The sequence below is a fragment of the Pelobates fuscus genome, chromosome 8 (assembly GCF_036172605.1).
Source record: "Pelobates fuscus isolate aPelFus1 chromosome 8, aPelFus1.pri, whole genome shotgun sequence".
NCBI classification, from domain to species: Eukaryota; Metazoa; Chordata; class Amphibia; order Anura; family Pelobatidae; genus Pelobates; species Pelobates fuscus.
In genome coordinates, this window is record NC_086324.1 from 100258670 (window position 1) to 100280865 (window position 22196).

Here is a 22196-nt window from a genome sequence, read left to right on the forward strand (position 1 = left end):
GGGACTCGAGAACAGAGACAAGTGCAGTGTAAAACAAGGATAGAAATACACTAAAAAGAATAACTGGGTTAAAGAAGGAAAAACATACTGGTAGAAAGAAAATAGCAAGACAAAAGAGATAGGAGGATGTCTGTTATAGAAAAGATCATTGGGAAGACTGGATATTTTGCTTTTTCAGTTGCGACAGTTAAACAATATATTTTAAATTATATAAAGATAAAAAGTAATGTACTTACTTGAAGTAAAAGAAGATGCACAAGGATATTAAAAGTGATACAATTGAGAGTCCGTGTCCAATTATACTTAAATAGTACAAATTAAGGGCAGTCTGAAACAAAATATATATATATATATTTTTAAAATACATGTGTTTTAATATTCTTTACTCAGTAAGTACGATTTTTTTAGACAGCATGAACCACACTCCAGAATCCATATGATATAGTGTACTATCTATAACATTCAATGCCAGGAAAAATGCAAAAAAATAATATGTCATGCTGTCAATTTAGGGCTTGCTTCCAGTGTTGTCAATAATTTTTACCAATATGTTGTTAGACAGTTGCTAACTTCAGCAACTATGGTCAGTTTCCCAACTGCAAAATTGTCCAATTAACAGCCAGTAATTACTGGCTGAAGTCATTGGTGTTTTTTTAGTTTTTTTAGAATTCTTTATTCTGGTCCATAGTCAGACATGTAATAGATAATACAGTATGCAATGAAAGTGAAACATAAGTATAGGTCGACATACATTCAGGCATAATCAATAAAAAGATTAACCGTTCAGATTATTTATTTTTTTGCTTTTGTGTTACATAAACGTATACCACCAACTGTGTATAGGCTGAGAGAATAGCTCTTGGGTACAGGAGCTTATTTAGAACACCACAGTTATGATTAAATAACGTTAAAAAGGGTAAAACAAACGTAAACCTGAAATCCTAGCAGAGTAGGAAAAACAGCTCCACGGTCTAGTTTAACTGAGCAGGGTAAATTACTGGAGTGTGTGGTAGTGAATGTTGGAACTAATGTAGCTGGAGCTTTCCCGGTCTTAGCATGCCCAAAAATCATGGCCTCCACAAGGAGCAGAAAATGTAGTGCCAAAAAAATTTAATAAAACTGTGAAAAACAGCATTAAACAATATGAAACATAGGAGAAGACCCAACAAAAAGAAAAGTCGTAGAACAAAAGGCGTCAAATACCTCATGCTCTGTGTCCTTGTGGTGAAAAATAAGTGAGCAAAGAGATCCCCATAGGTACTTCAGGCAGTTGGCAGTTAAAATACATATTAGAGGTCGAAGAGTTTTCCTCCACTGCAGAGTTGTACGGGAGAGATCTGAGAAGAAGGTTAGGTTCATCTATTTAAAGTGGTACTGAGTCTTCTCCATAGTTGCGTTTAGGAGTGCAGCCTTGTCCTACCGCTGTGGTTTGACTGAGGCGAAGGTAGGTGAAATGTGCCATCAAGTGTCCTTTGCTTGCTTTTGGGGCAGTAGAGGTACAAACAGCCTGCAGAGAAAATGAGGTATCTCTTTCGCAGTGATGTCATCAGACAGGGCTCTGATCTTGAGGTGTTTTCACCGTCTCCTATCTCCCATAGCCACCAATTGGTGGTTTAAGGTAGCTTGAGCTGAGGTGAAGTCATGGACTTGCTTCTGTAGTTCAGAGATTTGAGTAGTGTGAAACGTTGTGGTCTGTTCAACCCTAGTCAGGCGTGAAGTGAACACCCTGACATCTTCTCTTACTTGGGTAAATTAATTTTGTTTCTTTATTTTAACCCCTTAATGACAGAGGCAATTCTATTTGTTCGGATCAAAAAAAAACCTGGAATTTGACTATATGTCTGTTCAACTATAGTTTTGTTTTTTTATAAGTTTTTATTGACAATTTACAATCATACAACAACATTTTTCAGTGGAGTTTACAGAAGGTGAATGAAATTCGTTAGCAGAAAATTTCACACATATAAATTCTTACTTATGTTATGTAAGTTTTGAGCTCTTAGAACTTGCCATTCGTTTCAGTTTTGGGGCTATGTACCCTGCATGACTCTAATAAAGATTCAAGTACACAGTAATGAACTGAAGGAACAAATCACTGCAATGCCGTTGGATGAGGGTTCTAGATGTTCGAAGTGTGGATAAGGAGTGAATAGGTAAAGGGGTTAGTGGTCACCCTTTTGGGCAGGTTGTTGCCCGGGACATGTTATCTATGCTGATTGATCTTTGAGATAATCACCCCATGGTTGCCAGATGTCTGTATAAACCTGGTATTTATCTGTTATGGAGTAGCATGTTTCTTCTAGGCCTCGTATCATTTCGACCCTTTGGATCCATTCCCGGATCGAGGGCGGGTTGGGTTGCTTCCATAGGGTAGGGATGAGTTGGTTTGCAGCAGATATTAAGTGCGTGAGTAGGATTGCTTTCAGTTTGGTTGTAGTTTGAGGATGTAAGATTCTGGCGTGAATGGTATTTGCATGTTTAGAATGGTCTGTATTAGGCTATGTATAAGTTTCCAGTATTTGCTGATAACCGGACATGTCCACCAAATGTGTGTGGTGTGGCCTTCGGGGGCATGGCACCTCCAGCAGTGGCTAGTGAGTGTAGGGAAGAGTGATTTTAGTTTTGATGGTGTGTAGTGCCACCTCGTTAACCTTTTGTAATTTCCCTCTTGAGTTGTTGTGTTTCGGAAGAACCATGTATTTGTTTAAATATGAGGCGCCAGGTGTCAGGCTGATATTAAGTTCTTTCTCCCATGTTGTAGCGAAGGCTGGTGGTTGGTGGGGTTGTGTTTGTGCTATAGTTTTGTACATCACTGAGATTATTTTTTTCTTTAACATGTGATCCTTGCATTGTTGTTCAAAGTGTGTTTGGGCTTTGAAAGGTTTGTGTGCTAAAGGACCTGTGCAGATAAAATGTCTGAGTTGTCCATGTTGGAATGTTTGCATTGTGGTTTGTTTGTCTGTGGTGAACGGCAGTGGTTTTATCTGTTCTCCCATGTCATCCATGAGGTCCCCCAGTTGCAGATAATCTGACTGCGGGTAGTGTTTGAACGTCCTGCCATCTTCCCCTGGTTTGAATAAGGGGTTATGTGTGATAGGGTATAGTGGGAATGGGTATGGGGAAATCAAGGGCTGTGTTCTTAGTTTGGCCCACAACCGAAGTGTCGGTGTGATAGTCGGGTGGGGATTGTTTCGTAGGAATGCCTGTCCTGACTTGTGCCACGGTATCGTGTATATGGGTGCTCTGAAGAACGTGTTTTCTATTGTCACCCATTGCATAGAGGAGTGTGGGAGTGTCCAATCATAAATTCTGGTTAGGAGGATTGCTTGGTGGTATCGTTCTATGTCTGGAAGCCCCAAACCTCCCTCTTCTTTGGGTCTCGTGAGTAGTGAGTACGCGGGTTTTTGTATGACCATATGTATGCTGTGAGTGTTTTTTGGACTAGTGTGAACCATGCCTTGGGCAACGTAATTGGAAGGACTTGTAGAAGATATAATATTATGGGCAGGATGTTCATTTTTAATATGTTTAATCTACAGAACCATCCAAATTATGGCTTATTCCATGCGTTAAGGTCTGTGGCTTTCATTAGATTGGGGAAATTGCTTTCAAATAGATGGGTTGTGTCTGTAGTTAGGTGTATTCCTAAATATTTTATGCTATGGGTGGCCCATACAAATTGGTGGTTTCTTTGAATGTAGGTTTTTTCTTGGGGGCTTATATGCAGTGTCAGGATCTCACATTTACTTAGATTTGCCTTGAAATTGGAGATAGAGCTGTACTCGTTCATCTCGGCCATCAGGGAGGGTATCGATGTTACGGGGTCAGATATTGTAAAGAGCATGTCGTCTGCGAATGCTGCTATTTTGTGTTCTTCTGTGCCTGTTGTGATCCCTCTGATTTGCCCATTGTCCCTGATTCCTTGAAGGAAGGGCTCGAGGACCAGAACAAACAAGAGAGGGGATAGGGGACATCCTTGTCTGGTGCCATTAGTTATTTTTACTGGCTCAGACAGTTGCCCGTTGACTCGGATGTTCGCTGTGGGGTTAGAGTAAATTGCATCAAACCACTTTTGCCAATGTGGACCGAAGCCCATATGTTGTAGGGTGTGTGAGAGCAGGGACCAGTCCACCCTGTCGAACGCCTTTTCGGCATTGATTGACAGGAGTAAACTTGGGCGCCCCGCTCTTGTGGCTTGGTGTATGAGGTTTAGTAATTTTGTGGTGTTGTGCTTGGCTTCTCTGCCCGGGATAAAGCCTGATTGGTTTGCATGGATAAGTCCTGGTAGTAGGGGACGTAGTCTATTGGCTAATATTTTTGTGAAGAGTTTCAGATCTATGTTTATCAGCAAGATCGGCCTGTAACTCCCACACTGAGTCAAGTCTTACCCCGGCTTAGGTAATAGTGTAATCGTTGCGTTTAGGGCTTGGGAGGGGAGAGTGTCAGTTTTGAGTAATGAGTTAAACGAGTTTTGGAAGTGTGGTACAAGTATGGTGGCATACGTCTTGTAGTATTTGGCAGTAAGTCTGTCTAAGCCTGGGCTTTTCCCCACTGGGAGGTGCTTGATCGCGTCTAAGCATTCATCTATTGAGATAGGTTTTTCTAGAGATGCACGGACATTTTGTGGAATAGTGGAGTGTATCCTTTGCGAGAGGAAATTGTGGATATCTGTTGCAGAGGGCGGTATTTGTCTCAAGTTGTAAAGAGAGGAGTAATAGTCTTTAAAATCTGTGAGAATGTCGGTCATTGAGTGAGATAGTTGTCCCTCTTTGTTGCGGATGGCTGCTATAAACGTGTGTTCCCTTTGTTTTTTTAGTGCATGCGCCAAAAGGCGCCCACATTGCCTCCATGAGCGGAATAGTTGCTACTAGTTTTAGCTAGCGCGTGTTTGGTGCCGACATTGAGAATAGTGTTTAGTTCAGTTCTTTTCTCAACCAGTGACTTGTATGTAGCTAGCTTTAGGTCTTTTTTGTGTGTATCTTCTAGTTCCCTGATCTCCCTGGTGAGGGTTAAAAAGTACGGGATTCCCTTTGTTTTTTGAGTCGTGATGCTGCTTGGATAATCGTGCCCCTGATTGTACTTTTGTGTGCTTCCCATATGATGGGATATGGTGAATCTGGTTGTGCGTTAATTTTAAAGTATTGAGTCAGAGATTCCCTAATTTGGGTTTGTATCTCAGGATGGTTTAGCAGGGTGTCATTCAGTTTCCAATGTGTCCTGGTGGGGTGCAGGGATGGGATTGTGATGGTTAATGATATTGGGGCATGGTCCGACCATGTGATAGAGCTGTTTTTGCATGAGTTGACCAGGTTTAAAAATCTATGGGGCAGGAGAAATAGGTCGATTCGTGAGTATGTGCCTGATGAGTGCGAGTAATATGAATAATCTCGTTCCGTCGGAGGTGTTATTCTCCAGCAGTCATAAAGGTGGTGTGAGTCTAAGAATTTCTGAATCAGCGTTCTCATGGGCGTCTGATATGATTGGGCGTGGGATGTAGTGTTGAGTGTCCCATCTAGTGAGATGTTTAAATCTCCCCCTAAGATCAGTAGGCCTTCTGTAAAGCTTTCTAGTGTTTTGATTATCCTGCGTAGTGCCTGGAATAGTTTTTTGTTAGGGAGGTAGATATTTGCGAACGTTGTTGATGTTGAGCCTACTTGGCCTTTCAGGAATATTTACCTACTGTTGTCGTCCGACATGTGTTCTTTGTATGTGAATGGTAATTGGGGGGAGAGAAGGATTGTTACCCCTCTAGATTTAGATTCAGTGTAATTACCGTAAAACACCTTTGTGTAGTGTCTGGATCAGAGAGATGGGGTTGAATCTTTACGGAAGTATAAACACAACGTCAGCCTTATGTTTGTGGTAATATGTGAGGGCCAAGTGTCTTTTCTCGGGTATATTTAGTCCCCTGGCGTTGTGGGATAAAACTGTTATAGTAGCCATTGTAGAGTATCAAGAGAATGGAGTGGGTGGGGTTAGGTAGTAAGTGGAACCTGTTTATACCTCAGACAATCATATACAGTATACAATGTTTGCAATAAATAACCAGATGAGTTACCGAGTTCCTTGAATGTTAAGGGCAAGTAGAGAGTTAACACCGTAACAAGTAATTTAGGTATCACAGTATAACCAAAACAAAACTATATATAATAAGTTTGGTCGGTTGTGCGGTTAGATTTTAAGGTAATGTGAGTGCTGGGTTGTTGCTCCTCAGCCATCGTAAAGTACCTGGGGTCCGCCCTGAGAATTCCCTTAGTCTACAGTGGGCTGGTTTTAAATGACCCCGATAATATTGAGGTGGGGGTGCATGCGTGGTAGTGTGCGTGAGAGTACTATTAGGTAGCTTTCGTTGTCAAGGAAAAACCCCACGTTTGATTTATTGCAGTTGGCTGTGGGTTAGTAATGTCTCTGGGTTAGTTCAATGCCTTAAGTTTCCTGAGCTTTGGGTGGGCTCACGGAGTATAACTGCGTGGTAGGAGGTCTTGGAGGTTTGTGCGCAACAGTAGCATATGTGGATTGGGGGGACGACGACGACGACGAGAGGTATAGCTATGTTAGGATGTTTTTATAATAATGATGTCCCATCTCCTACTATAATACAGAATATATTGTTTAGCTTGTTTTAGGTTTGTTATGTTCCGTACTGTGCTCTTAGTCTGAACCATTCTACGATGGTCTCCGTGTCTGTTAGCATCCCTGTCAGTTCGGTCGCCTTTATCAAAAGTGTGAGTTGCCCTGTGGTCCACCCCGGGTCTGGGCACTGTGCTGTGGAAAATCATCATTGGCATGTCAATAATAAATCACATTTTGTTCTCATATTTGGGTAATTACAGGTTATTGTATACGACCTTGGATGATGGGTCTTGCCCGGCGTTCCTTACCAGGGAGAGTCAGAGTTAGGCCCCGACTGGTTCAATGTGGTCATCAAATGTCCAAGTTAGTATAAGGTCCGTCTTGTGTAGGTTGTCTGGAACAGTTTATGCGGTAAGTAAGTTCGCAGGGAAAAAGAAGGGTACAATGAAACATCTGGGAATGTCCATGAGTCTGTTTTAGTCCTCCCTAGTGTTGCCTGATCTTCTCTCTTCCCGCTGGGGAGTTCCTATAGGATTCGTTCTTTGCCTCTTCGCTGGGGATCTCCATCTTGCACCTTGCTGTGCTGACGAGGTTGCTAGAGCCGGGTCCGGTGCGTACCAGTCCATTATAGACATTTCTGCTAGGTTTAGTGCTTTGGTGAATGGAATGATATCTTGGTGTGTTGTAATCGTGTAAGTGGATTCACGGGAGCTGACTATTAGAGCAAATGGAAAGCCCCATCTGTATCTCAGGTTGCGTGTGCGGAGTTGATCTGTTATAGGCTCTAGTGCTCTCCTTGCTTGCAGAGTGTGCCATGAGAGATCCTGATAAATTTGTATTTCATGGCTGTTCAACTATAGTTTACCTCTTTCATATTAAGTGTGCCCACACGTATTATATATAATTTTGTTCAGGAAAAATATGACTTTAATTTCATCAAATATTTATATATGAAACATAATTTAATATGAATAAAATTTAAAGATGTTTGGGAAGGGGGCAGGGCCTGACTGCCATGTCTGCCAGACATGTCCTGAATGAGCTCCAGGCTTTAGTTAACCTAATTACTGTTTTTGGTCTGCTTTTTGACCGATCAGCATTCTAAGCAGAACTACAGGCACTTCTAGCCTTGGTCAGGCTGACCAGGGGCAACTTTTAATTACCCGAAGTGGACACGTTCCGGTCGACAAACCGGTCGAGTGTTCTGCGGTCTGGTGTGCCCTGAGGATGGGAAAGGCGGACGATCTCCCATCTGCAGTGCTCAGAGCTATACTGCTGGCAGGTTGGTGCGCTGTTCCCCCCTCTGGACCGGCAGGGATGATTCCGGTCTACACTTTGGAGGCTCTCCTACTACACTAATGCTGCTTGAAAAGGGGAAAAAAGCTACAGCGTATCACACAACATGTGCTTCTTCGACTCCGGCGGTGTGAAGTCAGATGTGGTGACCAAATTAAATAAGCTCTTCAACTCCTTTTGGGCAAAGCTTGCTGCCCGCATGCAACCTACGGCTCCAGATACCCTGACCGACAACATGCCACAGAGTCCACCGCCTAAGATTGTGTCACGATTCCGGGAACCAAACACGCTAACACACACACAGAAAAGGTGCAGTACCGGACCTTAGAGTGGCCGGGCTAAGCACACAAAGAATAGTCAGGAGACAAGCCGAGTAAGGGGAACTAGAAGACAGAATAACGAGAAACAAGCCGAGGTCAAAGGGTAGGGGAAAGTCACAAAATCAGATAAACAAGCCAGAGAGTACGTAACCAGAAACACAAGTTCAGTAGCAGTACTAGCAAGCAAAGACCACAACAGGGCAGGGAGGAACAGAAAAGGTAAGTATTTCAATCATAAGGTTAATTCTGATTGGATAATTTCCAATCAGAATTAACAATCACACGTGGGAGATATCTAGACCTCCCACTGTGATTGAGGCACTGTGCTTTTAACGCCGGGTCAGGTGGCTGACCCCAGCGTTTAATAAATTGGGCGGTCTCCCAACGTGCAGCGTCATGCAAGCTGCCGCTGGGGGACGTAGAGGAAGACGCGGGTGGCATCCGTGGCTGGGAGGATGCCGCCCGCCGAGCGCCAGGAAGGGGACCGCGGACGGCTGGAGGGTGAGTGCTGCGAGCGGACTGCAGCCTCCCCTCGCAGCTGCCCGCGGGATCCTGACAGATTGAGAGGAGGACCGTAGTTAAATCTCCTGCGTAGACCCCACTATAATACGATGGCGCCAGGCAGGGCCCATGCTGGTGACCGCTGTGCATAGTTCCCCAAGGAGCAGTGTCCAGAGGTCAGGCATGGAAACACGAAGGGAACAGAGCGCAACTCTGCCGACACCACCAGGCATACCCTATCTCCATGAAGCGATGTCAGTGTGCCAGGTTAGTCTAGTTCAAGAATCATTAGACCAATCATGCAAGCTGCAATATTAGCCCTCCCTCAAATATAGATATTTGTATGATCAGCTATCCTTTTTTTTTTTTTTTTTTTAAGATCTAACTCGGTTCCCAAGATAATTATTAATATAACCTATTTTATGATAGTCGGCTGTAATAACAAATTCAGTGGGGAAAAAAAAATCATTCAGGCTGATAGATTTCCATGAAATCAATATAGCCCATGAGTTCATTTCGTTAGATATAACATGTCAGATGTGTTATTCGCAGTCATTTGTTATGGGACCTACAGACATGTTTATAGCCGGACTGGCCCACCGGGATACCGGGAAATTCCCCGGTGGGCCATGGCACCTGGGGCCAGCAGACAACCCTAATGATCAGGGTCCTGTAATTTAAATGATTCTCCCCTCGGACTGAGTCGGCCTGTGTCAGTCTGAGGGAAGTAATGAGGGAGGAGCTAGGAGCTGTTGCGGCCAAAATTAATCTGCTTGCAGCCGGAGGGAGACCTGTCAGTCTCTCTGCACAGTGCACAGCAATTACACCCGCATACCCCGAACACAAGCCCCGTCCCCACACAGAAGCTGCTGGAATGAAGTGGCCAGACATTGACACCTTCACCTACCAGTGCCAGGTAAGCTTTGTGTGTGTGCAAGTGACTGAACTTCTCTGTGTGTGTGTGTGTGTGTGTGCTAGTGAGTAAGCTTCTGTGTGTTTGTGTGTATTTACATCTGCTAGTAAGTGAGCTTATGTGTGTGTGTGTGTGTGTGTGTGTGTGTCTGTGTGTGTGCATCTGCTAGTGAGTGAACTTCTGTGTGGTGTGTGCATCTGCTAGTGAGTCAGCTTCTGTGTGGTGTGTGCATCTGCTAGTGAGTGAGCTTGTGTGTGTGTACCTGCTAGTGTTTGAGCTTCTGTGTGGGGGTGTGTGTGCATCTGCTAGTGAGTGAGTGAGCTTCATTGTGGGTGTGTGTGTGTGCATCTGCTAGTGAGTGAGCTTTTGTGTGTGTGTGTGTGTGCATCTGCTTGTGAGTGAGTGAGCTTGTGTGTGTGTGTGTGTGTGTGTGTGTGTGTATCTGCTAGTGAGGGAGTTTGTGTGTGTGGCTGCTAGTGAGGGAGCTTTTGTGTGTGTGCGCCTGCTAGTGAGGAAGCTTCTGTGTGTATGCGCCTGCTAGTGAGAGAGTTTGCGCGTGTGTGCACGCATGCCTGCTAGTGAGTGAGCTTGTGTGTGTGTGTGTGTGCCTGCAAGTGAGTGAACTTTGTTTGTATGCTAGTGAGTGAGCTTGTATGTGTGTCAGTGAGCTTGTCTGTAGGGATCATGTGTGTGTTAGTGAGCTTGTCTGTAGGGAGCATGAGTGTGTCTGAGCTTGTCTGTGGTGAACATGTGTGTGCAGTGAGCTTGTCTTTAGTAAGCATGTGTGTGACCGTGAGCTTGTCTGTAGTGAATCTGTGTGTTAGTGAGCTCTTCTGGAGGGAGCATGTGTGTGTCAATGGGCTCGTTTGTAGGGAGAATGTGTGCACGTCAGTGAGCATGTCTGTAGTAAACTTGTGTGAAGTGAATAAACAATTGGGTGAGAGCACACAAAAACTTATAAAATATCACACACATGCAAGTTACCATAAAACAGGGTACACCTAAAAAACAAGAGACAACAAATCATAGTAAAATCTGTATAAAATACTTTAAGCAGGTAAAAGCAAATTGGTTCCACTCACGTGGTACTGAGCCGTTTGTAGTGGGCTCAGACTTTAAGCGTCTTGGGATATGTATAGTTGGTTGCTGAGATCAAGTGCTGGAATCTGATACTGGAATATTCTGCTGAATACTAAAACTCCCCTTAGGTTATCAGTAAACACCAAAAATAGGGTGGTTGGTAAAGGTAGCCAGAACAAACTTAAATAAAATTGGTAAAAAATATATATAGTAAAACAAAAGGTGTCTCATAAACAAACGCACTAACGCGTTTCGACTACAGTCTTTCTCAAAGTGCTTGGTAATGTCTTTAACTCACTGTTCTTTCTTAAATATCCCAAAAATACGCGTTTTCGCTTTCCGCCTATGTTCTTCGTCGTATCCGGGTACATCAATTCCCCAGGTGCATCCTTTCGTGGTCAGCGGGTAGTGCACGTATCTAGTTGGTGACGTATTTCCGGCTTATCTGATCACATGATCAAATTAGATTCGACAATCTGGCATGAAACTCGTTTGAGTAATTCTTATAAATGCGCATGAGCGCTAAATTAGAAACAAAGTCCAACATAGATCAAATCTATACATTCTAATAATTGGAAAATTATAAAAACAATAAATACAACTCATCAAAATATAAATAAGCATTCTATAAAATAAAGATGTCCTTACAAACATGATAAAACATGCGTGTGATATTTTATGTTTTTGTGTGCTCTCACCCAATTGTTTATTCACTTTTAGTATTGCACTCTGTGTGGTTTGAGTGACACACACAAAGTGATTAGAACATATTTCTTCATTTAATGAGCTTGTGTCAGTAAGATTGTCTGTGTCTGTCTGCATGTGAGTATCCTTTACTGTATAATTTAATTACCCTGAAAGGACTAATATTTTGAATTAGAAAAGGAAATATACTAATAATATATATATATATATATACACACTGAACAAAATTACAAACGCAACACTTTTGCTTTTGCCCCTATTTTTCATGAGCTGAACTCAAAGATCTACGACTTTTTTTATGTACACAGAAGTCTTATTTCTCTCAAATATTGTTCACAAATCTGTCTAAATCTGTGTTATTGAGCACTTCTCCTTTGCCGAGATAATCCATTCACCTCACAGGTGTGGCATATCAAGATGCTGATTAGACAGCATGATTATTGCACAGGTGTCCGGCCCTGGACATTTTAGAACCCCCCTCCACTAAATGTAGCTTACATTTTGATTCAGTTTGGCATTCTTTGATATATTGATATTCTTTAGATCACGTATAATAAGTTAGTTATTTTGTTAATCATTGCCAATATCTCACATTACATGCAAAACATGAAAAAAAATATATGTTTATACATGATCTAACAAAGATCTAACCAGGGGAATATTTTTTTAAACATTAAAATTAGGGAAATTGAAGAGGAGAGGGGGGACTAACCCACAATTCTGACCAGGTGGTAATTTAGTTAGTTACATATCTGAGTATAGCGAATGATTATGTGAGAATGAGTTACAAGGGGCATGTTTCTTATTACAGGACAAATCAAATGAATGTAGTTTTCATTTGAATCAAAAGCTAATGTCGATTTTATGTCAATAATGATTCTTAGAAATAATAAGTTTTCAAAGATTACAAGGACTGTTGCATGTGAAGAAGGGATCGAAAGTTGTTTTAGACATGATTTTAACAAGACTAGTTGTCTTTTTTGCTCTAAAATATATGTAATGTATTAAAAGACCATTCAACAGTAAAGACAGGTGTAGTTTTGAAGCAGTCCCAGGCCTTTTTTTTATTTTGGGTACAACTAGTGTTGTTGAATTTAGGAAACTATTTTCATATCAATTTTATATCATGTGAGTTAAAAATATATAAAAATTGTGATTGTTTAAAAAATATAGTAATTGACTGAGCAAGCACAGGATTATTCATTAAGTGGGAATTTTTCTGAATTCAAAGTTAATTTCAAAGTTTAGGCCAAAATAGCTAAAATTCAAACATAGCTGACTTAACAGTAATTTTGGCCTAAAATTAAAGATTTAATTTAGATTCACATTTTACTCAACTATAAACTAGTTTCAAAGCTCTCCAAGTTGAAGAGTTTTAAAAAAAAACAAAAAAAACACCTAAGTTTAGTTACAGTATATGATAATACCTATAAATTAGTGCCAGCCTTTACAAGATATACTATATAGTTACATAGTGTAATAATACCTTACCTTTCCCCGCCGGACCCGCGCAGCACGGTGTCCTCTTCTCAGACTTCCAGGAGGCGGCTCAGTCTTTCTGAAGCCGGCCGCTCGCAACACTCCCACTTTTATGATGCGGCGCATGCGAGCCGACGTCAGCAAAGTAGTGCAGCCAAAATTTAAACATGGCCACGCTCCCAGACCTTTTGGGGGCTTGGTTTTAAAGCAAAAGATCCCACACTATAAAAGGGCACCCATGGCATTTGGTAGGCGCCCTAGTGCGCTTTATATTCTGACTGATTTTTTGGTATCTGACTTTTAGCTTCCCTTCTGACTATTCTGTTCTCTGGTTTCCCATTGTTTTGGTATGGATTATCCTGTGCCCGTCTTCTGTACTCCCTTGACCTCTGGCTATTCCTTTGACTGCTCTCAGATGCTAGTCCGGCCATTCTAAGGTCCGGTATGCGTCTTCCTCTGGGTTTCACTCTGTGTGAAGGGGTCACTGTCGTGACATTACACTAGGGCCATGGACCCTGCAGGTGGTAACCCTCTTGGGCTGGTACCTGGTAACCGGTTTGAAGAACTTGACCATCGCATGGACCAGTTTGCTATTGCCGTACAGACCTTGCTAGCTCGTACTGCTCATCTCCAACCGGAGGAGCAAATCCCTGCCCATAGACCTCAAGAACAACCTATGGAAATGGTTGCTGTAGATACTTCCAATCATCCCCTCTTCGTTATGGGGGTGATCCTAAGGGATGTGGGGGTTTCTTAAACCAAGTCAGTATTTTTTTTATTTTATTAGAGTTATACACATGGTATACATCTGTGACATTATATATAAGGAATAAACAATTAAAGATTATGTTAAGGCTCGGCATGGTTCGACAAACTTAGTCGTAGTAAAAAGACAAAGAAAGGAGAAAAGGCAACATGCATGGACAATATTGGTACTTGTGCTCATCCATAAGTTATGTATAATGATATGTCACATCGTCGAGTGGCAACTGCACACAGGACTCAAAAAGTTATAAAAATTAAAATAGTGAGGAAAACAGCATACTGTCAGTTCAATAGTAACATCTATGGCATGCCAGAACTGTCCCTGGTGTCAGGCAGGTGTCGCTTGGTCAGATTGCTCCGTTGGTTCACTCTCCCTATGGCCCTTGTCTCGTGAGGTGTGTCCGCCCGGTTTGCCTCTTCTGGCATGTTGGAGGCTGGTAGGCCCAGCTTGTTAAATAGTGTCTCTGGATTATCTGAGGAGGTTAGGGTGAATGTTTCTGCACCTTGTGTGACGGCCAGGGAGCCCTCCGCATTCCAGCGGTATTTGACAGAGCAGTCCCGTAGTTTCCTAGCCACTGGAGCCAGCTGTCTCCTCTCTGCCAGGACGGAGAATGGGAGGTCGCTGTAGATAGAGAGGTTATGGCCCTCAAAACGCACTTGACCCATAGATCTGGATTTATTCATGACAGCGGTCCTCAGATTTGCAGATTTGCTTACTCGGAAAGTGGCCAGGATACATGGGGTGTCTGTGGCGCTGTGTACACCCATTGAGGCAAATATCTTTTGGACATATTGCACTGTGTGTCCCCCCCTCAACCTGTTCAGGTAGGCCCCTCAGGCGCACATTCCGACGCCTGTGTCTGGACTCCAGTATGAGCACCATTTTGTGTAGTTGCTTAACTTTTGAGGTGAGACCCTCCACACTTTGCGTAGTGGCCTGGAGTTGAGTGTTTCGGGCTTGTTCTGTGTTCTCCACCACTGACACCCTCTGCTGCAGGGCCTTGATGTCAGCTTGTGTTTCCTGGAGGTCTGACTTCCACATTTTTCTCAGATCTACTAGTAGTTTTTTTTATGTCTCCCTTTGTGGAAGGGGATGAGTCCTCATCTGAGTCAGCTCGTTGATATATTCCAGCTGGATGAGATGAGACGCTAGATTCTTCCTCTTCAGGGGAGTCATCAGAGGCTTCTTGCTCACTGTATTGCTCAGCTGCCGCCCTTGCTGGTGGAGGTGCCCTCCCAAAGGATAGCCTTATGTCCTGTGATGCAGGCCTCTCCGCCTGGAGCTGCCTGTTATGCTTGCGCCCCATATCGTCTGTGGTATGGTAATGGTACCGGGATCACCCTCTCCGACAGAGGGGGGGGGGAGGGAAAGGTCTCTGGTGTGGTCTACAGTGGACGTTGAGTCTTAGCAGAGGGAGCGGCCATCTCCCGCCTGCCCGCGTGTGGTAGGCCACGACTCGTGCTGCAGCCACAAGTGCCAGAGTCAGCGGTTCTGTTGCCGCTATAGGTACTCTCCGGGTGACTCCTTAGCCTCAGGTGGGTTGACTGGTGGCAAAATATCTTGGTCTGAGCGATATGTACCCCGTTATTGTCTCGGTTTAGCCGGAGCTCTGGTTAGGTGCGTCCGCTCGGCTCCGTTGCTAGGCTCCGCCTCCGTCAGTATTTATTTTGAACTTCATCCGAGAGCATATCCTACTGATAGGGCAAAAATTGGCTACATAATCACCTTGTTGATAGATAGGGCGTTAGTTTGGGCTAATCCCTTATGGGAGAACAACAACCCGATAGTCTTTAACTATGCGGAATTTGTTGCAGCTTTTAGGAGGACTTTTGATCCTCCAGGGAGAAGGACTAACGCAGCCAAGACCTTGTTACGTTTTGAGACAGGGGTCTCGTTCTCTTGTTGACTAAGCTCTAGAATTCCGTACGCATGCTGCCGAAGTTAGATGGAATGAACAAGCGTTTGTAGACGTATTCATGAACGGACTTTCTGATAAGCTCTTAGATGAGGTAGCTACCAGGGACTTACCGAATGTGCTGGAGGAATTAATTACATATCTTGCCCACATTGATGAGCGTCTCCGGCATAGGCAAAACACTAGAGATAGACCTAAACAGGTGCCGGAACGCCTGGCATTGACCTTCCCTTCATCTGAGACAACAGCAGTCAATCCCCGAGAACCTATGCAATTGGGAGTTACGCGTTTGTCTGAGACTGAAAAACAATACCGTCGTAGGGAGGGACTATGCCTATGTTGTGGTAGAAAAGGACATTCTCGCTTAACCTGTCCTAGCCGGACAAAAAACTCCAGCACCTAAGCCCTCAAGGAGGACAGGCCTTGGGTGTAATGTGTATATCCTCCTTCAATGATAAGAAAGATCATAGGCTTCTTCTACCAGTGGTTATTGAATGGGAGGGAAAGAAGGTACCAACCATTGTCTTGATAGACTCTGGGGCGGCTGAGAATTTTGTTGATCGCAAATTCGGTCAGAAACATGCTCTCCCGTTTCAAAATAGATCAACACCCTTGGCCGTTGAGGCCATAAATGGTAGACCACTGTCAATTCCTTTTATCACTCAAGAAACAAATCCAGTTGTATTGTCCGTAGGTTCCCTGCATAGGGAGGTTATAACCCTGCAACAAATCACCTCTCCCATCTTTCCTGTTATCCTCGGCTTTCCTTGGCTCTCCAAGCATAATCCTTCTATAGACTGGGAGAGAAAAGAGATTTTAAAATGGTGTGATACTGGTCTTAGAAAGTGTATTACTCCAATAGAACACGCATGTTTGCTTAATGTGCCTACTATGGAACCATTAACCACTCAGGTACCCAAACAATATTTGGATCTTAAAGCAGTCTTTGAACCACGGGAAGCAGAAAAGTTACCTCCGCATCGTGCATACGACTGCCCCATTGACTTGTTAGCTGCCACTATGCCCCCCTAGAAGCACCGTCTATTCTCTCTCTATGGCCGAGAATAAAGTACTAGAAGAGTACATCACAGAGAAAGTAAGAAAAGGATTTAATACTGTTACAAAACTGTTACAAACATGGATTATGTTGGCTCTTTTGTGATACTATGGCTTCGGTACTTGAATTCTGCACCCTCTCCCGAATAGATTATATATACACCGGTTCGTTAAACGAACAACCGACCACCCGGCTCCTGGCGTGTGCCGCCACTTAACCCCGGTCACCTCTCAAACTACCGAACGGTCGACCACCCGGCTGGGAGAGTGTGCCACCAATTGATCACCCAGGGAGTTGCGGTTTGCGATTAAACGCAGGCTAATTGGCGGCCCCAGGATATATCCGTTTGTGCCTTATCTCCCGATGGTTAAATAACCGAAAGGGTCGCGAACGGGGACCACCTTCAACCTGGCGTGTGGCCTCAATTAGAATGTGGAATGTTGCGGTTAACCGCAGGTTAAGTGCCCCTTCATGGCGGGCTAAATTCGTATTCCAAACAGCGACGACATCCAGCCAGAGAGCGGGGATTCGGGCACAACTCTGGCCGTTATTAGTTCCATGAGTTGACGCCGAGGTCCCGCTGCCTATTGTTGCACCCAAAAACATGGCCGCCATCTCCAGCCTGCGACCAAATACACGAACAGACTTTATCACGACGAAATACAGCAGAGGGTTCGTGAGTTTGGGTTGCTATTCAGTGAACTAGTACACACAGACCAGAGCTACAAAATGAATGGTGAAAGTGCCGAAGTATATACTAAAATGCTAGATTTATGTATTTTTAATCTGTTTTCTGTGTGTAAAATAAACGTGGGTTTTGGGCGCTCGGAGATAATTGTATTGCTCTAACCGTTGGATTTATTATCTCCAAGCTGGGCGGTAGCAAATTCAAATGATACAATGTATTCTTATTGGTTGATCCCTTGTGTTATCCATGTATCCCATCAGGTCCAGAGGGGGCTGTCCCTGGACCTGAGATTTTGCATAAATACCGATCCATGTGAGCCATTAAAACCAGTTCTTGTTTGACCTTCAAATCGCAGCCTCGACTCGTTTTGTGGGGAGAAGAGTATCCTAGCTGTAAAATAGCTAGTGGGATTGTTCTACACTTACAGGATCCTTCTGGATATCGAGCTAAAGCGGCTTCTCTCTCTCTCTAAGCTGGGATCCAGACTATCCAAGCGGTCCAGCTTCCAGCTAGCCTGGGAGTAACCGTAACAATTACTAAATCTTCCTCCCCAGCTAGCGCTGGTTTTTTCTTTGTCTCCAAAAAGGAAGGGGATTTAAAGGGACACTCCAGGCACCCACACCACTTCTGCTCATTGGAGTGGTCTGGGTGCCAACTCCCACTACTCTTAACCCTGCAAGTGTAATTATTGCAGTTTTTTTATAAACTGCAATAATTACCTTGCAGGGTTAACTCCACCTCTAGTGGCTGTCTATGAGACAGCCACTAGAGGGAACTTCCTGGTTTCTAGCACAGGAAACCTGTGCTAGAGCGTCGCTGGATGTCCTCACGCTGTGTGAGGACCTCCAGCGTCGCTCAAAACCCCATAGGAAAGCATTGAAATTATTTTACAATGCTTTCCTATGGGGAGACGTAATGCGCATGCGCGGCATTGCCGCGCATGCGCATTAGGTCCCCTCGGCCGGTGGGCGAGATCAGTCTCGCCCACCGGCCGACGCAATGGATAGAAGGAGCGTCGTGGAGGCGGAGACAGCGGCGAGGGACATCGCCGCTGCCTCAGGTAAGTCACTGAAGGGGTTTTCACCCCTTCAGTAACCGGGGATTGGGGGGTGGGAGGGAGAGGGAGAGGGACCCTCCAGTGCCAGGACCTTGTATTGACTATCGGGGTTTAAATAAAATAACTATACGGAACGCTTTTTCAATTCCATTAAAAACAGAACTTTTCGACAGGTTGAAGGGGGCAATAATATTCACTAAATTGGATTTGCGGGGAGCATACAATTTAGTCAGAATTAAGAAAGGGCATGAATGGAAGACTGCTTTTAATACTCGCTATGGTCACTACGAGTATCGGGTCATGCCCTTCGGGTTATGTAACGCCCCAGCAGTCTTTCAAGACTTCATTAATGATGTTTTAAGAGATTATTTACAGATGTTTGTAATAGTCTATCTAGACCAGTGATGGCGAACCTATGGCACGCGTGCCACAGGTGGCACGCCGTGCCCTCTCTGTGGGCACGCAGCCACAGGTCCGCCATCACTGCAGAGTAGGCACCTGCCTGCCCGAAACGGCAGGCACCTACTCTGCTTCCGTGTCGGGAGGCATCTGTGATGCTGATCCCCTGTCCTCCCGCGCGATGCTGTGTGGAGCGTTGCCGAGCGTTACCATGGCAACGCTCCACACAGCATCGCTCGGGAGGACAGGGGAGCTGCTTCACAGATCCCTCCCCCTGCCTCCCGACACGGAAGCACTGCCTGCCACCACCGGACCACCAGGGATGACGGTACCACCACCGGACCACCAGGGATGACGGTACCACCACCGGACCACCAGGGATGGCTGTGTCCCCCCCCCACTTCATTAAAGGTAAGAAGGAGGGAGGGGGGAGGGATACTGACACACAGCACCCCTACCCCCCCAGAAGTACCCTTACCCCCCCAGCACCACCCCTATCTCCCCAACACCACCCCTACCCCCCCCAGCTCCACCCCTACCCCCACAGCACCACCCCTACCCCCACAGCACCACCCCACCCCCCAGCAGCACCCTACCCCCCACAGCAGCACCCTACCCCCCCAGCAGCACCCTACCCCCCCAGAAGTACCCTACCCCCCCAGCAGCACCATACCCCCCAGAAGTACCCCTACCACCCCAGCAGTACTCCTACCCCCACAACAGTACCCCTACCCCCCCAGCAGTACCCCTACCCCCCAGAAGTATCCCTACTCCCCCACAGCAGTACCCCTACCCCCCCAGCACCCTTACCTCCCAGCACCCCTACCATCCCCCCAGCACCCCTACCCCCCCAGCAGTACCCCTACCCCCCAGCAGTACCCCTACCACCCCCAGCAGTACCCATACCACCCCCAGCAGTACCCCTACCCCCCCACACACACAGCACCCCTACCCCCCCACACACAGTACCCCTACCCCCCCACAGCACCCCTACCCCCCACAGCAGTACCCATACCCCGCCAGCAGTATCCCTACCCCCCCACACAGTACCCCTACCCCCCCAGCAGTACCCCTACCCCCCCACAGCACCCCTCTCACACACACATACAGCACCCCTACCCCACGCACAGCACCCATCTCACACACACACAGCACCCCTCATACACACATACAAAACCCACACACACGCACCCCTCCCACACACACACATGCACCCCCCCACACACACACGCACCCCCACACACACACACACGCACCCCCCCACACACACACACACACGCACCCCCCCACACACACACACACACACGCACCCCCCCCCCACACACACACACACGCACCCCCCCCCACACACACACACACATGGCACTTTAAGGAAAAAAAGTTGGCATGTATTGCGGTTTGGGCACTCGGACTCAAAAAGGTTCGCCATCACTGATCTAGACGATATCTTGATCTACTCTAACAGCATTAAGGACCACCATAAACATGTCAGGTTGGTTCTTTCTAAACTATTAGAAAACTGACTTTACTGTAAGTTAGAGAAATGTCTGTTTGACAAAGACAAAGTACATTTCCTGGGTTATATAATTTCAGGGTCTGGCTTTCAAATGGAACCAAAAAAGCTAGAAGCTATCCTCCACTGGCCCTTACCCGTTGGACTCAAAGCTATCCAACGTTTCCTGGGATTTGCTAATTATTACAGGAAACTGCTATAGCCTGCGCTTGCCGACTGCCTTGAAGATACCTAACTCTTTTCATGTTTCCCTCCTCAAACCTTGAAACCTCCTGTTGCTCTCATAGAGGACCAAAATGAATACGAAGTAAAGTCTATTTTAGATTCCCGTGTTTCTAGGGGAAAACTTCAATATCTCATAGATTGGAAAGGTTACGGTCCTGAGGAACGTTCATGGGTGGATGCCTCTGATGTTCACGCCCCTCGCCTGGTTCGTTTGTTTGAGAGGCGTCGTTCTCACGGGTCAGGTTCTGCCCGCCCTGTGGGCGGTTCTCGAGGGGGGGTACTGTAACGATACTTTACCTTTCCCTGCCGGATTCGCGGAGCGCGACGTCCTCTTCTCACACTTCCGGGAGGCGGCTCAGTCTTTCTGACGCCGGCCGCTCGCAACATGCCCACTTTTATGATGCAGCGCACGCGCGCCGATGTCAGCAAAATAGTGCCGCCAAAATTCAAACGTGGCCACACTCCCAGACCTTTTGGGGGCGTGGTTTTAAAGCAAAAGATCCCACACTATAAAAGGACACCCATGGCATTTGTTAGGCACCCTAGTGTGGTTCTTGTTTGAGTCCTCTAGTGCACTTTATATTCTGACTGATTTTTTGGTGTCTGACTTTTAGCTTCCCTTCTGACTATTCTGTTCTCTGGTTTCCCATTGTTTTGGCTTGGATTATCGTGTGCCTGTCTTCTATACTCCCTTGACCTCTGGCTATTCCTTTGACTACTCTCAGACACAAGTCCGACCACTCTAAGGCCCGGTATAAGTCTTCCTCTGGGTTTCACTCTGTGTGAAGGGGTCACAGTCGTGACACATAGCTGAAAAGAGACATGCGTCCATCAAGTTCAGTCTTTCTCAAATCTGTTTTTGCTGTTGATCCAAAAGAAGGCAATAACTCAGTTTAAAGCATTTTCCAATTTTGCAAACTAGGAAAAAAATCTTCTTGACTCCAGAATAGCAGTCAGATCTCTACTTGGAACTTGAAGACTAAGGGATTTAACAATTTTATCTAATTCGCTGGAGTCCCCGGCGCAGACCATTTAGCGTAAAGCCGTTTTGAATATTTTAATATCCCCTCTGTCCTGCTTGGGCTAATGAGGAAGCATTAGTCAATGGGTAATGGTGGTGACTGGTTGAGAGTGTCAGCTAACGGATTTCAGCCTATCATGGCATCAAATGTTGGTATGAACTGGTATGGTTAGAAGGAAGTGTGTAATATCTACCTTAGCCATACCTGCAGTAGGAGCTGGGTTGCAGGTGGCCACGGACACTCATTCACTGTTAAACTGCTTTAAAATGGCTTAACACTGAATTAAGGGACAGTGACAGAGTGACACTATAATTAAATTATATAAAATGGCTATAGTGCCTACAGTGTCCCTTTAAACCACTTAGAGAATATTCATCTTTCGAAGATCATTGATATTTTAAGTAATGAGATGACATTAAGTCTATGATTTAAAGGAACACGGGTCCCTGTGAAATGTTACTGCTATATTGTATAACGCACCCTTCTGCAGCACTTAAAAAGGATCAGACTTACTCCTAAATTATATAAATATATATATTTGTTAACTACTAATTTGTTTGATTCTTTGTTTAATAATGAATGTGTCTCTGCTATCAGACATTTCTTTACTCAAACAGCTCTTATTACACTTGGAACTTTTAAAATTTGTCCTGACGTTTATTTTTCATAAAGTGAATAAACAATTCA

At 45.0% G+C, this 22196-nt stretch overlaps 1 protein-coding gene across 2 annotated transcripts in view; it reads right to left on the bottom strand.

The window, feature by feature from the left end:
• CALCRL (calcitonin receptor like receptor) overlaps positions 1 to 22196 on the bottom strand; it is a 363980-nt gene that overhangs the window by 15048 nt on the left and 326736 nt on the right. For both annotated transcript variants that reach the window (XM_063430194.1, XM_063430195.1), the window contains one exon: positions 237 to 328. In XM_063430194.1, coding sequence (XP_063286264.1) covers positions 237 to 328 — 92 coding nt within the window. The remainder of the gene's footprint in view (positions 1 to 236; positions 329 to 22196) is intronic.